Source organism: Crocodylus porosus, unplaced genomic scaffold (genome assembly GCF_001723895.1).
Source record: "Crocodylus porosus isolate Cpor-Errol unplaced genomic scaffold, CroPor_comp1, whole genome shotgun sequence".
NCBI classification, from domain to species: Eukaryota; Metazoa; Chordata; order Crocodylia; family Crocodylidae; genus Crocodylus; species Crocodylus porosus.
In genome coordinates, this window is record NW_017728910.1 from 30,485,431 (window position 1) to 30,499,649 (window position 14,219).

At 44.7% G+C, this 14,219-nt stretch overlaps 1 protein-coding gene across 2 annotated transcripts in view; it reads left to right on the forward strand.

Annotated features, from left to right (window-relative positions):
* Positions 1-2,011: 2,011 nt before the first annotated feature.
* Positions 2,012-14,219, forward strand: part of PLOD2 (procollagen-lysine,2-oxoglutarate 5-dioxygenase 2) — a 70,868-nt gene continuing 58,660 nt past the window's right edge. For both annotated transcript variants that reach the window (XM_019532959.1, XM_019532960.1), the window contains exons 1-3: positions 2,012-2,176; positions 4,723-4,859; positions 13,726-13,889. In XM_019532959.1, coding sequence (XP_019388504.1) covers positions 2,027-2,176; positions 4,723-4,859; positions 13,726-13,889 — 451 coding nt within the window. In that variant the 5' untranslated portion in view covers positions 2,012-2,026. The remainder of the gene's footprint in view (positions 2,177-4,722; positions 4,860-13,725; positions 13,890-14,219) is intronic.

Sequence of the window (14,219 nt, forward strand, 5' to 3'; positions counted from 1 at the left end):
AATTGGGTTCTTATCTTGCTGGGATCCTATGACCCCAGCTGACTTCCTGCCCTTTGGGCAGGGGGCTGGACTCGATCTTCCGAGGTCCCTTCCAGCCCTAATGTCTAGGAAATCTATGATAGGAAGGAGAGACTTGGTGCTGCAACCACTGCTGCCAAGAGCCCTGTGCTAGCTGCAGTGGTGAGGTGGAGGGCAGAACTCCATGCCTCTTGCTGCTGCTGGGTAGACAGGGGATGGCTCACCATGGTGGTGCAGCTGGTATGGGGCTCCTGGCACCAGTGGTAGCACTAAGCCTCTCTATCCTCCTATGGGGGTCCTGCCTGCTGGGTCACAGAGGCTCCTGAGAGGAGGACAGCAGGGTAGGGAGCCCCACAGTGAGCAGCTTAAATTCTTCCCTAAGCCTGGGGACTGTGCTCTGGCTCTGGGGAGGGCTCGGCTCTGTTTCAGCTTCAGAAGCTGATGTCTGATATGTGCAGCTGCCAGGGCTCTGGTGCTGCTAGGGTAGGCAGGGGCCTATGGGCCCTGGCCCTGGTCAGATAGCCCTGGCACCTGGGGTTCCCCTCCAGCAGGGTGAGGGTTGGGTGAGCTATGGGTTGGTGGTGACTGGCACTAGCAGGGCTAGGGGCCTGCAGGTTGGGAGTGAGGGGTGGGGATGGGGGGCTGTGGTTTGGGAGTGACGGGCACCAATAGGACATGGGATGCTGTGGCTTGGGAGTGAGGGGCATGGGCAGGGGTAGGGCACTGATATATCAGGGTTGCTCAGTACCACAAAGCAGCGGGGGGAGGGAATGGTAACCACAGCCTGACCTTCATTCTGGTGAATCAAGGGAACAGGGGGAGCTCTGGTTTTCTATTATTTAAAAAAACCCCAAAAAACCCAAAATCAAACACCAAAATAGATAGGTATTTAGATTTTATTTTATTATAATGATCAAGGCACTGGTTGGCTTCCAAATTGCTTTAAAATTATAACTATATCCATAAAAGATTTTGTTCAGCTTATATATAATGGTGTTTCATTTTAATTGTGGAATGTGGATTTTGGGGGTTTTGAGGTAAATTTGAATTTTTATCAGAGAATATGTGAGTTTTAGACAGAAAACCAGGATCCCTGATGATTAGCTACTCTTAAAGCATCAGAATATAGACCTTATTTAACAGAAGGTAGAAAATACTAGTGGTTAAGAGCTGTCAGGTCAATTTTAAGCTGTTTTGCTTGTTTCTCAGGGTTCACAACCAAAGTAATGACTTCTCAGCCAAAAGGAAGTGTATGACAAAAGAACTGGTATGCTACAAACATGCAAACTATGCATTTCTTGTCTTACAATATCCAGTCACTGAGTGGACAGTTTTGCCGATTTGCTGTTTACCAAAGATAATAAAGCACAACAGCAAACAACTGGGCTTTAGTTCCTGCAGTTTATTTCTAGACCTGAAAGTATGTTAACTTAAAAGCTCTAAAGTGCCAGATCCTGTTCCATATTAAGTGTGATTTATATTTCACCCTGTTTATGTCCCTGGAAAACCATTAATGGATCAATTTTTTGTAAAATGCTATCTTAAACTTAAAATTAACTCTCAAAGGCAGGGTGAGAGAAGGAGGATGGCAACACACCCACATTTTCCACTAAGTTTTTTTAGGAACAGGAACAACACTTAAGGGACTGTTAAAATAGGGACGAAATTCTATGATGCCATGCTGTCATATGGTAACGGGTATAGGATTAGTTCAGACCAAAAATGTAATGTATTATTCTATTTAAGGATCCTTACCTGTCTCAGGATTCTCTTAGGTTGTTTCTTTTATCAGAGACTATTTGCTTTACATCAGATGTTTTTGGTTTTCGTATTATTTGGTTGGGATTTTTGGAGGAATGCAGAATCTGTTTTCTGTCATTGGATTCCCTTAGTTCTTCATTTGAAGCCATAATCCTGAAATATGACATTACTATTTTTCTTTCTAAATCAGGCACATGCAGCACCCCAAGACCTGTTAATGACTCCATTCATTGTGATTTATGACGTTATGAAGTCTATGTTTTTTGTCAAGCTATGGATTAAAAAAATTCTCTTTCTTCCCTCAGATAAACTGTTAGTTTTTACTGTAGCAACTAAAGAAACCGATGGATTTCACCGGTTCATGCAGACTGCACAGCACTTCAACTATACTGTGAAGGTAAGGGTATCTTCTATTCTTAATACCGACTATTGGAAATAGTTGTACTATATAAGCTTTAACATTGAAACCATGTGTGTTGACTGTCTTGCAATAAGGTAAAACAGTTATAGCTCTCAACCGTGGAAAAGACCCATTCAGTCATCTGGTGCATAACCTTGTCAGTGTGGAATTGTTTCCATTGTGTATTTACTAGCATTATGTTTAGTCTGCTTCTGGGTGTGCCAGATGATGACACTTCTTCCACTGCCCTTAGAAATTATTCTACAGGTTTACAGATTTCACTGTTGGGAAGACCTTTTTTTCCCCTTGATACTTGTAAATTTTTTTCTAGCTCAATTTCACTTCTGTTAGTTCTAGATTTATTATTTATCTGGGATCTTTGTTTCACTCTTTTATTGTAAACATTGTAGCTTCTCTCTTGGCATTTATACTCTTCAGACAGGTTATGTTATACCTTACTTGCTGCTTAGTAAAGTGGTGTTTGAGCCTCTTATCCCTCCCTCAACATTACCTAACATTACCTGGCAGGTCTCTTGTAGCTTAAGATGCTGGGAGGGGTGAAGATAAGGAGGGGGGAAGAAGATTCTTAATGTGGAGTCATAAAGCACAATAAAGTATCTAGCTACACCGGGAATTGTTGCAGGACTGGTGAGTGGACGATAAATGCCTTCTGCCCCATCCTTTTCATGTTTCTAGCGTTCTCTCTGATCCACTTTATTTTTATTCTTTTCACAAATCAGAGGTTGTCCTCTTCATGCAAACCTCAGGCAAAATAAGATTCTGCCACTTTTGATAATTTTTCTTACAAATCAGTCTTTTCAGGGCAAAACCAAGGGATTCAAAGCTTATAAGCTGCTGTAAAGCTTTGCATATGCCTAACTTATCACACGGTTGAAACTAAAGAAAAAAACCCTAACCAGTTATTGTTGGCCTGAAGGTTTCTTTTTTATATGGAAGTTTAAACAGCACAGCTTGTTTCCTTATACCAGCTCATTTTGAAATAGCAGGTGGAGAGGGAATCATCTTTCATAGCTTTCATAGATATTAGGGCTGGAAGGGACCTTGCGAGATCAATGGGTCCAGCCCCCTGCCCAAGGAGCAGGAAGTTAGCTGGGGTCAGATCACCCCAGCAAGATAAGCATCCAAGCATTTCTTAACAGTATCCAGAGTAGGTGCTTGCACCATTTCTGGGGGAAGTCTAATTCAGAGTCTGGAGACTCGGATGGTAAAGAAGTTTTTCCTTATGTTCAGTCTAAAACAGTCTTCTAGCAGTTTGTGACCGTTAGACGTCGTCTTCCCTTGTAGTGCCCTGGTGAACAGATGTTCTCCAGATCCTGATGCGCACCCCTTATATACTTATAGGCTGCCAGCAAGTCACTCCTGAGCCTTTGCTTCTCCAGGCTGAAGAGTCCTGTGCCTCTCAGCGTCTCCTCTTGACCTCTAATCATGCGTGTACCTCTTTTCTGTACTCTGAAGCTTCTCCACGTCTTTTCTAAAGCGTGGGGCCCAGAATTGGATGCAGTACTCCCGCTGCAGCCTCACCAAGGCTGAGTAAAGCAGGAAGATGACCTCTTAGGTCTTGCTTCAGACGCATTGGTAGATGCAAGCCAGAGTTTTATTTGCTTTGCCGGCTGCAGCATTGTATTGGTTGCTCATGTTCATCTTGTGGTCAATCATGACCCCCAAGTCTCTTTCGGTTGTGGTGCTAGTGAGTGTAGCGTTGCCAAGCCTATATAAGTACGATGTCTGTTTTTTCTCCTGAGGTGGAGTACCCTGCATTTGTCCATGTTGAATGTCATCAGGTTTTGATACACTCACCTTGTGAGCCTGTCCCAACAGAAAAATAATATCCTTGGAAACTGACCTCTGCTGACAATACATTTTAGTTGATGGTGGTATTGTCATTATATAATTTATTATCCGTCTGGAACTGAGAAGTTAATGGAAAATAATGGCTTTGTAATAAACTTTATGCATTACAAAGATTTGGATGTTTTGTGGTTGTGATTTTCCACAGTACTTGACAATGGTGGGGTTTTATTTAACCAATTTAATAGCTAGTCACAGATCTCTGAGTCTATTCTCTCTAACTTGAGGAAGTAGTTTGAGACATCAAAAAAAATTCAACATTAGCTTCCCCGTGCACTTTTGTCCCTCTTTCCAAATTGCTGTACTGTTTAAAAGTTGCATTGTTATTTTTTTAATTAGAAGAATTTGATAAACAACATTTTTTCTTCCTTATCTTTTTTCTTTTAAGGGTGAGAGGGGTGAATAACTAGCTATGGTAAAAAGTAATTGCTGGGTTCCTTTGAGCTTACAAAATGTTTTTTCTCATATTTATGAAATGATGTCATTGAGCTTAATATTGTTTAAGACATGGTAGATTTGGTGCTTGAAATGTTGGCTTTTACTTTGTTTCTTGCTTTGGTACCTTGCCTTGTACTTGTGTTTCTTGCCTTTGCTTTGACACATGTTTCTAATCTATTAAAAATACCCGTTAACTTTTATGTTCAGGTAAAAATGTTCTCTCTTCCTGTTTCTAGGTACTTGGTAAAGGTGAAGAGTGGAAAGGGGGAGGGTTAGCTTACTCAATTGGAGGAGGCCAGAAAGTAAGATTGCTGAAAGAAGGAATAGAAAGCTACGCTGATCAAGAAGACATGGTTATAATGTTTATTGAAAGGTAAGCAAGTTCTGCTTGTTGCTTTCATGCTTTACTCTGTAGAGGTAGCTAATAAAACATAGTTACTGTAACATGTTGATAGTTGCATGCTGATATTTTCCCCTTCTGTGTTTTCATTTGAGAAAGTTTGCTTGCTTGTTTTTCCATTCATAAAAATACTAGCCTGTCTCTGGAGCAGACATAAGTTTTTAATAGATTTACAGATGTAAAAATGGTCTCTGGGCCATAGATCTACTATGCTATAAAAACAATGTTATTGAGCGCTGCCAGACTTCTAAACTTCTTTACTAACCTCAAGCCTTGTGTACTAGGAGTTGCCCTTGTAAGAGATTAGTATGATGCAAAGGGCACACGTAGCCAGAAATATGTGTGCAGAAGTGCATAAGCCATGCTCTTTTACTCCCCCTCACCACCCCCCCATCATTGCCAAGAACTCAAGTGAGTTTTCAAAATAAATGATTTAAGATTGGCATAAATGCTTCGGGGGAATGATCCAGTTTCCTTAAATAGATTTGACTATACCAATCTCTCAAGTTTGCAAATACCTTGATGTTTTTTTTAACATTGACGAGTGTTGCATTGGGTTGGAAATGCCAGATAATAATTGGTATAATTTTTCAAATATATGTTTTTTATAATCTCAATAAAAATAATTCTTAACTTTTCTGACAATTAGCTTGAAAAAAAGTGAGATCTAGTTTATATCCAGGGGGTCAAAAAAATCCACGGAAAAAGAAAGCAGAGCAGCACACGCACAGATTATGCACACCACTCTAAAGCAGAGCCAGGCCACCTGGAGCCATGCTGCAGCTGCTGGCCAGGCTTCGAGCAACAGAACTGCTGCTGCTGCAGTCCCCAGGAGGCCCTTCTTGTTGTGTGCCCAGGGCATACAGTGTGAATTAAAAACAAGCTGGAATCTTATCAGGAGATAAGGCACAACACTGCATTTATTGGAACATAAAACACGCAACATTAAAAGAATAAAGAACAGTAAGGTTATTTGCATCACTCAGTCCCCTGTATATTGATTAATTCATTGATTGATTAATGCATTCAAAAGAGACAAGCACACACACAGAGATAGCTAGACAGTCCTGCAAAGTTAAGGTGTTACCAAGTTCTAAAGTTGCTCAGTTCAGTCTGGTGGCCAGCCAAACTGTCCAGAGTTTTGGAGTCAGGTCTTGTTGGATGTACCCAAAACTCCTTCTTGCAGGTGGAAAAGACCCAAAGCCTTCTCTTTGTGTTCATTCTTTATAGTGATAGCTGTCCATACAGGCCTATGGATTCAGCTAAGTCAGACACGAAAGTCGTCCTCTTGTCCTGTTCGCAGGTTGGGATCGGTAGGACACGATCTTCTGGCTTTGTGTTGTGTAATCTTCAGGGGGTTGTTGCTTGCAGTCTTCAGCCATTAGGATAAAGCATGATTTAGTATTTGGTAATCCTTAACTGCTGACTCTGTCGCTGCAGCCATTAAAACCATTAAACCACAGAAAGCTATTTTCACCTGCTGCAAGAGGACTATCTTCCTTCACGTTGTCACATACATCATTCATTCTTTTGTTACCTCTTTCCACATATGGCAGACATGCCACAAACCTTGCATGAGCATTTTCCGTATACTAAATTTAAGTTCTAAAATCACGAGACCAATAGGTCAAATGCATCTAAAATCATGAGACCAATATGTCCAATATATTTATGCTAAGCAATAAGAAATTTAAAATAGAGGGTTAATTCCAAAACACTAATAATGACTGATCAAATTATTATAATAAGTAAATCATAGCAACATTAACTTTCTCTTAATGGTTAAATATTTTATTATATAAAAAGAAAAATAACAATATAAGCAATCAAAGCAATTATAGTTGCTGCAAATGCTTCAGGCTTCCCTTGGTTCTAGCCCAGAACTGGCAGAGAACACAGGGCAGGTCCCAGTGGGCATGGGGCCAGGAGAGCTGAGCAGAAGCAGCTGTCTCCTGGCCCTGTACACATTGGGAGAGGACCTGATGTTCAGGGGCAAGGATAGAGGTACCTCTGCAGCAGGCGGAGCTCTCCTGGCCCTGTGTCCATTAGGACACACAGCTGCCAGCAAGCTCCCTGCCAACGGGGTTGCTGAAAACTGTCCCAGGTGTAGGATAGCTGCTGGCAAGCCGCCTCCTGGGCCAGGCAGGCACAGGGCTCACTGGCAGCTGCCCTGTTTGGATGGAGCTAGCTGCTCTAGGGAGTGAGTGGTGGCTGGATTCTTAGCCCCTGCCTGCTCCATGGAGTAGCCAGCTTTGCACTGGGTGAAGTTGCTCTGGGGGACAGGCAATGGCTAAATTCTTAGCCCCTTGCCTGTTCCCTGGAGCTGGCCCAGGGGACAGGTAGGGGCTGGCAGCTCCATGCTGGGGCCCAGGGCAGAGAGCTCTCCAGTCTCAACAGTAATTGGCTCCCAGGTTCTGTGGGGAGCTGAGCAGCGCCAGGATTGGGGACAGAAAGCTCTCTGTCCCTTGTAGCCCCCTGCTGCCTAGGTTGACCAGGAGCAAATTTGCTCTTGGTCAGCATTTACACGAGTGTTACTGCACAGTAGACTAATTTAGTGTGTAGTAAATGTGCGCACATATACATTGTGACACTTTACTGTGCAGTGGGTAGTCTACTGCACTGTAAAGCATGTTGTGTAGACATACCCACTGTCTAGGTAGGACAGATGTAGGTGTCCAGAAAACTGGTGTAGTCGAAACTTATGCCAAAGGCAGGGGTTCTCTTCTACCAGTTAAAAAAAAATATCTGTGGTATTATCTCTAAAAAAAAAAACAGGTCAGGAAGCTGGAGCAATGTGTGTTGCAGTCTTTGCTGGAGAACTACACTATCAAGCTTCTTAGTCAGGGGGCACTAGAGGGCTGCTCCCTGGGCCACCCTCTAGGGGAGGCTATTATTTGACACCTTGTCCTTTCTTCTTCTTTACCTGTGCTATCAATTAGCAGTTGGTAGCTGCTGAAAAGCAATGGCTGCCACAGACAACCCAGGGAGGGGGAGCTTTGTCTCTTAGCAGGATGAGGGGCCATGCCATCAGCTGTCTGGCAGGATGAAGGGCCATATTCCCCTAGTGGAACCTCCTGGTTCCCTCTGCAGGACAAGCTTCCAGGTGGAACTTGAGTGTGAGGTGGTGGTGGACCATTCTCCCATGGTATCATGGCTCCTTGAGCCCAGGAAGCCTTGCTATCAAAGCCCAGCTGTCTTCCTCCTCGCTGCACTCATCTAGGTAGACCCAGAGGAGCATGATTGGAGTGCTTTCATCCACATTTGGCAGATCTTCTGAAGCCTTGAGAGGGTGGCTGCCTATGGTGCAGCTGCCCAATACCTGCTCCAATTCCTCTGGGACAACTGATGAGTGGTTGAGCATTATTCTTCCTGGTCACAACTTTCCCCAGGCTCTGGGAAGGTTCCCCTGTAGGAGAATATTTCTCCCCCGCCACCCACCAACTGAGCCAATCCTAATTGGCAGGAGAGGGAGGCCATTCTCCAGCGGTAGGCACCCATTCTGGGATGGTTCCTGTCAGAGGAGAATGCTGCCCATCTCCCTCCTCAGCAAGCAGCTGATTGGCAGGAAGGGGGAAGGAACTTTCCTTTCCTTGCGGGGTCCCCACAGAGTTCCCTGACAACATTTCTTCTGGCACAAATGTGATGTCTGTTTCTGGTCTTACTTATGCCCTTTCTACATGTTGTTCTTAAAGCATGATTGTTTAATCGTGCCTTAAGTTGTGACCCACCTACACATTCAACCAATAACAGGCATGACAAAACAAGCAATAAATTTCAAAGTTATTTGACAAAAAGTATGTAATAACTTTGTAGCTTGTTCTAATCATGGCATTAATTCATCATGTGCCAAGTGCTTCCCTGTGGCTGGGAGCCCCAGCAGCTGAGGGCCTCAAAGTCACAGGGCTGCACTACTTGCTGCCCACCCAGCGGCTGACAAGTCTTGCAGGGGTGGCAGTGTTCCTGGCACAGCCCCACACTGTGAGCCTTGTCAGCTGCAGGGGTTACATTGGGGTAAATGCTCCCCTTGCTCCACGAGGCTCATCATCAGTTTCAGGGCTCACAGCAGGTACAGTGCCAGGAATGCTGTGCTGCTGTGAACCTTATCAGCTGCAGGGCTTGCAATGGGAACAGCCATTGTGAGGTTTGAGAATACTGTCACTGCTGTGAGCCCCGTGTCTCCCAATGCTCACAGTGGTGACACTGTTCTCCCCATTGCCCCCACTGCAAGCCCCACAGCTGCTAAGGCTTGCAGAGGCAGCAGCATTCCCTGTACTGCCCCTGCTATGAGTCCTGCAGGCCCTGTCTGTTGCAAGGCTTGCAGCTGTGGGAGCTGGGTCAGAGGGTGCCCCAGGTCATGATTCTGGGCTCCCCCTGTATGGCATGGCAGGAGGCATGATTAGGTGGATAATACTTTGGATCCCACTGCTCATTAGATCCCTTTATCTGCATGTGTAGAAGGGCCCTTAGAAATTATGCAGTTGACTCAGGAGAGCTGAACCCACGGTTGTTGCTGGTTTACAAGTGCAAAGGGAAGGAAGCTTTTCTGTTTAGGAGCCCTAGGGAAGCAGAGCCTGTTAGGTAGTCTATATAAGTTTATGATCACTCCCACTGTTTTGCCTTTGTTTGGTAGAAGGGATTATGAAAAGAAATAAGTGTAGATCTTGGAGCATCCCCAGCTTTGCAAAAGAGTCTTGTCTTTGGCTTTATTCATCCTTCTTTTCCCTGGCCATTCCAACTGGAAGTCTGATTCGGAGCCAGGATTCAGCAAAAGCCATGGTATACCCTGTAGGAAAGTTTCAGCCCTGTAGGATTGTCCTGGCTCCTGAGTTGTGCTGACCTGAACTATGGCTAAGTACCTACATGGAATCAGGAAGGAATTTTCCCTTAATGTGGAATTACTGGGCCGTTTTGCCTTCCCCAGAGTAGGAGGGAAGCATGGCCTGTGGTGAAAATAAACTTGAGATTGTCTGCAATATTGATTAATGCCCAGATGTTTGAACTGAAAAGGTTGGAGTTCAATAGAAAGGCAGATTTTGCAAGCTCCTTTGTTTATTTCAGCATGGAGCAGTGGTCCAGAAGCGAGTAAGTAAGACTGGCATTGGCAGTGAGGATATGGATATTGGGATATGGTATAAACAGTTTGAAGCATGAGCTGTGGTACCTAATTAGGGCGATGCGAAGCTTTTGTAGCCGCTTCAATTCAGACGAGATTTGGCTTGATTCAGTGGCCAAATTTCTAAATCTGAATTGAATCAGGAGACCCATTAAAAGGTCCAAATCAATTTGGAGATTTGGCCATAGACTATACAGGCAGCAGTCCTCAATGACGCTGGACACAGCTACCTCCAGCTGGTAACTGTTGTGGCAGGTGGAGGAGGGACAGTCAGTCCAGGAGCTGCTTTTCTGGTGGCTTCTCCAGTGGCACTTGCCACTAGTCCAGGAGGGCATGGAACAGGCATATGCCACTGGATCTGTGGAGGGCAGGCTGGGCTGGGCTGCACTCCAGGAGGCTAGCCCCAGCTGCCCCCCAGTGGACTGTGCTCATGGGGTGGGTCGAGCCAGGGCTGCGCTCTGGGTGGCTAGCCTCAGCTGCAGCTCAGAACGCAGCCCTGGCTCCACCTGCTCTGCAGAGGGCAGTGGAGCGGAAGCTGTGAGGGGGCAGCTGCCACCATAAAATTTCTCATAGCCCCTGCCGCCAGCCCCACCCTGATCTGGGTGCATGCATCTACCCCTATGCCCTGCGACTGCTCACCCAGCCGGGGTGGGGCTTGGCCAAGCCGCAGCTTGTCCAGGAGGCATGGGGAGGCTGAAGCAGCTTCTGCTGCTGTGCAGCACTTGCCTGAGGCAGCGCAGCACCATCCCGTGCTTCCCTGCCCTGGCTGAGCAAGTGGTGGGAGGGCATAGCCCTCACTCCCAGTGCCTTCCGCTGCCCACCTGGAGTGCCGCCTGGCCAGCCCACTCTGTGCAGATCCAGGGGCACATTCCCACTCCCATGCCCACCTGGAGGAGCCACCAGAAGAGCAGTTACCGGAATGGTGGTGTGTGGTGGGAGCCAGTGATGGCAGGGCATGGTGCATGGTTGCTTAGGGCAGGGGAGAGGTGGTTGTGAGCATGCAGTGCACTGGGGCAGAGTCACCAGTACATGATGGGGGGGACCATGGACATGCATTGCAGCAGTCGGGGTGGGTATCTGTGGAGCGTGCAGTTTGTGGTATGGGTGTTGCTTGATCTCATGTGGTCTGTGGGATGTGTGACCCCTGGCCACTTGAAAGCTGGATAGTCCAAGCTTAGGTCAACAGTGTGAAGTTGCTGGTGAAATCCTTCATAAAATGAAAAGGTTGCATCAGTCCCTGGAGCTCCTGGATGGGATGGTGGTAGTGTTAGGTATGTTGTTTAAAGTGAACAGTTTATACTGTTTGTTACATGTAATAGACGTTGGCCTGCACCATTGTAAGCCATAAAGACTTGTGCAGTGTCTTCTTTTAACTGCTGTATTCTGGTGAATATATTTGCTCCACAAGGAGAGTCTATGGCTGGTGCAATACTACCGTTCTGACCAAAGGTGCTGTTTGATCAAGTTGCTGCTGTGGCAGTAAATTTGTTTTGGGAAGTAGTGCTATAGGGAGCAGGTGTTTCAGCCCTTGAGCAAAGTGGAAAAGTACCGATGGCCCAACTTTAAAGCATTTTGAGCAGTCTCAGTTTTTCTCATTACCCCTCAGACTCTGTCTTGTTGCTGGCTGTGATTCAAGCTATCTGGCCAAAGGCAGGGCATAGGGGTAGATGTTTTTGCAGGGCAGGCTCCAAGACTGATTTATTTCCTTTTCATAAAGCCTTTGCCAAATTTACAGAGAGCAAAACAGTAAGAGTTTTCACAAACCCATTTGCTTTGAAATGGATTGCATGAGTCCCTTTCCTTGATGGTCCTGAAACCAGTTCTTCCTCTCCCTGCTCCAAGCCTCAAGCCCCACCCCCATACTTGGTTCCCCTCTGGGCTCTAGGAAATAAGAGAATAAATGTAAGTACATCTTTCTCTGTCATGCCTCACTTCTTCTCTTCTGTGCCCTAATGTGTGTTCTTATTCCAGTTAGAATTAAGTGCAGTAAGGAACTATACCTATGTCAAGAGAAAGTTGTGTATCCAGGATATTACTTTCAGAGGAAATGAGTATTCCTTTAGTGATAGTAATTCGTCCTTAGAATAATTTATGATGCAACAATCAAATTTTTTTCTGACCGGGATTGCCCCAGTGCTGTGGCTTCTACCAGAGGGTGCTCTGCCCACAGGTGAATGCTTCAGGCACGATCCTGTGCAGCATGTCCATCTGCCACACTCCCCTGGGCTGGGAGAGCTGCCCTGGGTCCTTGCTGAGTAACAGCTGCCAAAGTTCGGGGGACAGGTGGGCAGGAGGGAGGTGCTGCCTGGGGCTCTGGGCACCCATGGGCTGAAGGCACTGCCTGACCACGGTGTGGCTGTCCCGGTGGGTGGAAGCCCGTGTAAGCGCTATGGGGAAGGAAGGGGGGGGCACTTGGCTCCATACAGCCTGCCCCTGCAGCACCTGATAGTAGCCCTGCTGCTGTGCTCAGTCCTATTTAAGCCTTGCCAGCTCTGCTGTGCAACTTTGCCTGGCTTTGCTCCCCAGGTAACCACTAGTTACTGCCTTGCTGCAGCAGCAATATGATGCTGCAGCTCAGATCCATACCACATCCTGGGCAGCCCCTGCTGGAGTTGCTTCCCTGACGGTAGGCAGCACTAAGACAAGGGGTAAATGGTAAACGTTAAATGTAATAAATAAATTGCCATTTAACCTTTTACATCCCTTAACTGAAACATAATCTTAAAAATTAGAAGTTTAATATATTTTTCTAACCAAAAATCCTGTGAAATTCACTGTTAAACATAGCAAGTTACAGTTTAGTATGGTTCTGACCAGGATTTGACATTTGCTTGGGCAATGAGAACATCCGCAGTCACAAGAAAGCCGTTTTCCATAGCTGTATACCAAATGACAGGGCTTCAGAAGATCAGGCTTACCACAGGTCATAACACTGTACTATTTAATGTTATTCATAGTGAATTCTATATGCAATTACTTCAAACCAAACCTCTGTAATTTTCACTAAGGAACTCAAGCTCACCAACTTATTAGAGGGGAACTTTATGTGCACACCAAGGATGATGGTCATTAGCTATAGACAACACATCGTGTTAGTGTTAAAATACGTGAAATATAGTAGGGCATACAAGCACTCTTATATTCTTGATAAGAAACGCATTCGTTGTGTGACTTTTCAAATGCAGTTTGTATCATCAATCCAATCCAATTACTCTTTGAAGTGAAATGAATCTACTACTCTGGTTATTTCAAGCCAAAAGTCAACTTTCAACCGCGGTCTGTTTCAACTATTGTTAGCCTTTTTTAAAAGTAGATTGAGATTTGTTTTCTTTTCATAATGGGAAAAGTGGGAGTTTGTTGGTTTGTTTAATTTTGCTTGTGTTTAAAACATTTGGAATTACAAAAAACATTTTTAGATGGGGGCGAAGTCTGAAAAATTATAGCAGGTAAAGAATGAAAAATTCAGAAAATTATGTGTAAACAAATAGGGTAAGTATGTGTTTATATATGAAGTGCTGATTACGTAATATTGATAATAAATATTATATAGGCTTTATAAATGGCTTTAAATTGTGGAGTAATGTGCTTTCTTAATAAAAAGATTTGTGGCAGAACTAAGAATACTCTGGTTTCTTTGACTGTGCAGGACTTTAAATCTAGAATAAGCGAAAGGTTTAATCGTTTAAAAATAATCTACCTAATGGGTACTTTTCCATTATTTTTTAGCTATAATGTTATTTTTGCGGGTGGCCCCGATGAATTGCTCAAGAAATTCCAGCAAGCTAACCATAAAGTAGTATTTGCTGCAGATGGACTAATTTGGCCAGATAAAATGTTAGCAGACAAATATCCCTTTGTCCGGAGTGGAAAACGTTTCCTTAATTCAGGAGGTAAGTGGTGGCTGGTGGATAATACTGCTGGTTAACCAAAGTGACTGTTGTTCATAATATTCGGGGATATATGTGGTAGCCATGTTGGTCTGAGACTAAAAGAAATGTAAAAAAAAAAAATCTTTTTCTGCAACTTTAGGGCTCATCTGTCGTTCTTCAGGCTCAAGGAAAGTTCAGGATGGTAAAAAGTAGGCCTGTGCCAAGTGGCTAGGATTCGCTTCAGATTTGGCCAATTCAGGAGACAGTGATTTGATTTGGTGATTTTTGAATCACTGTCCTAAATCGATTCGGCCAGATCTGATTTGGAGATTCAGCTGCTGCTGAATCTTC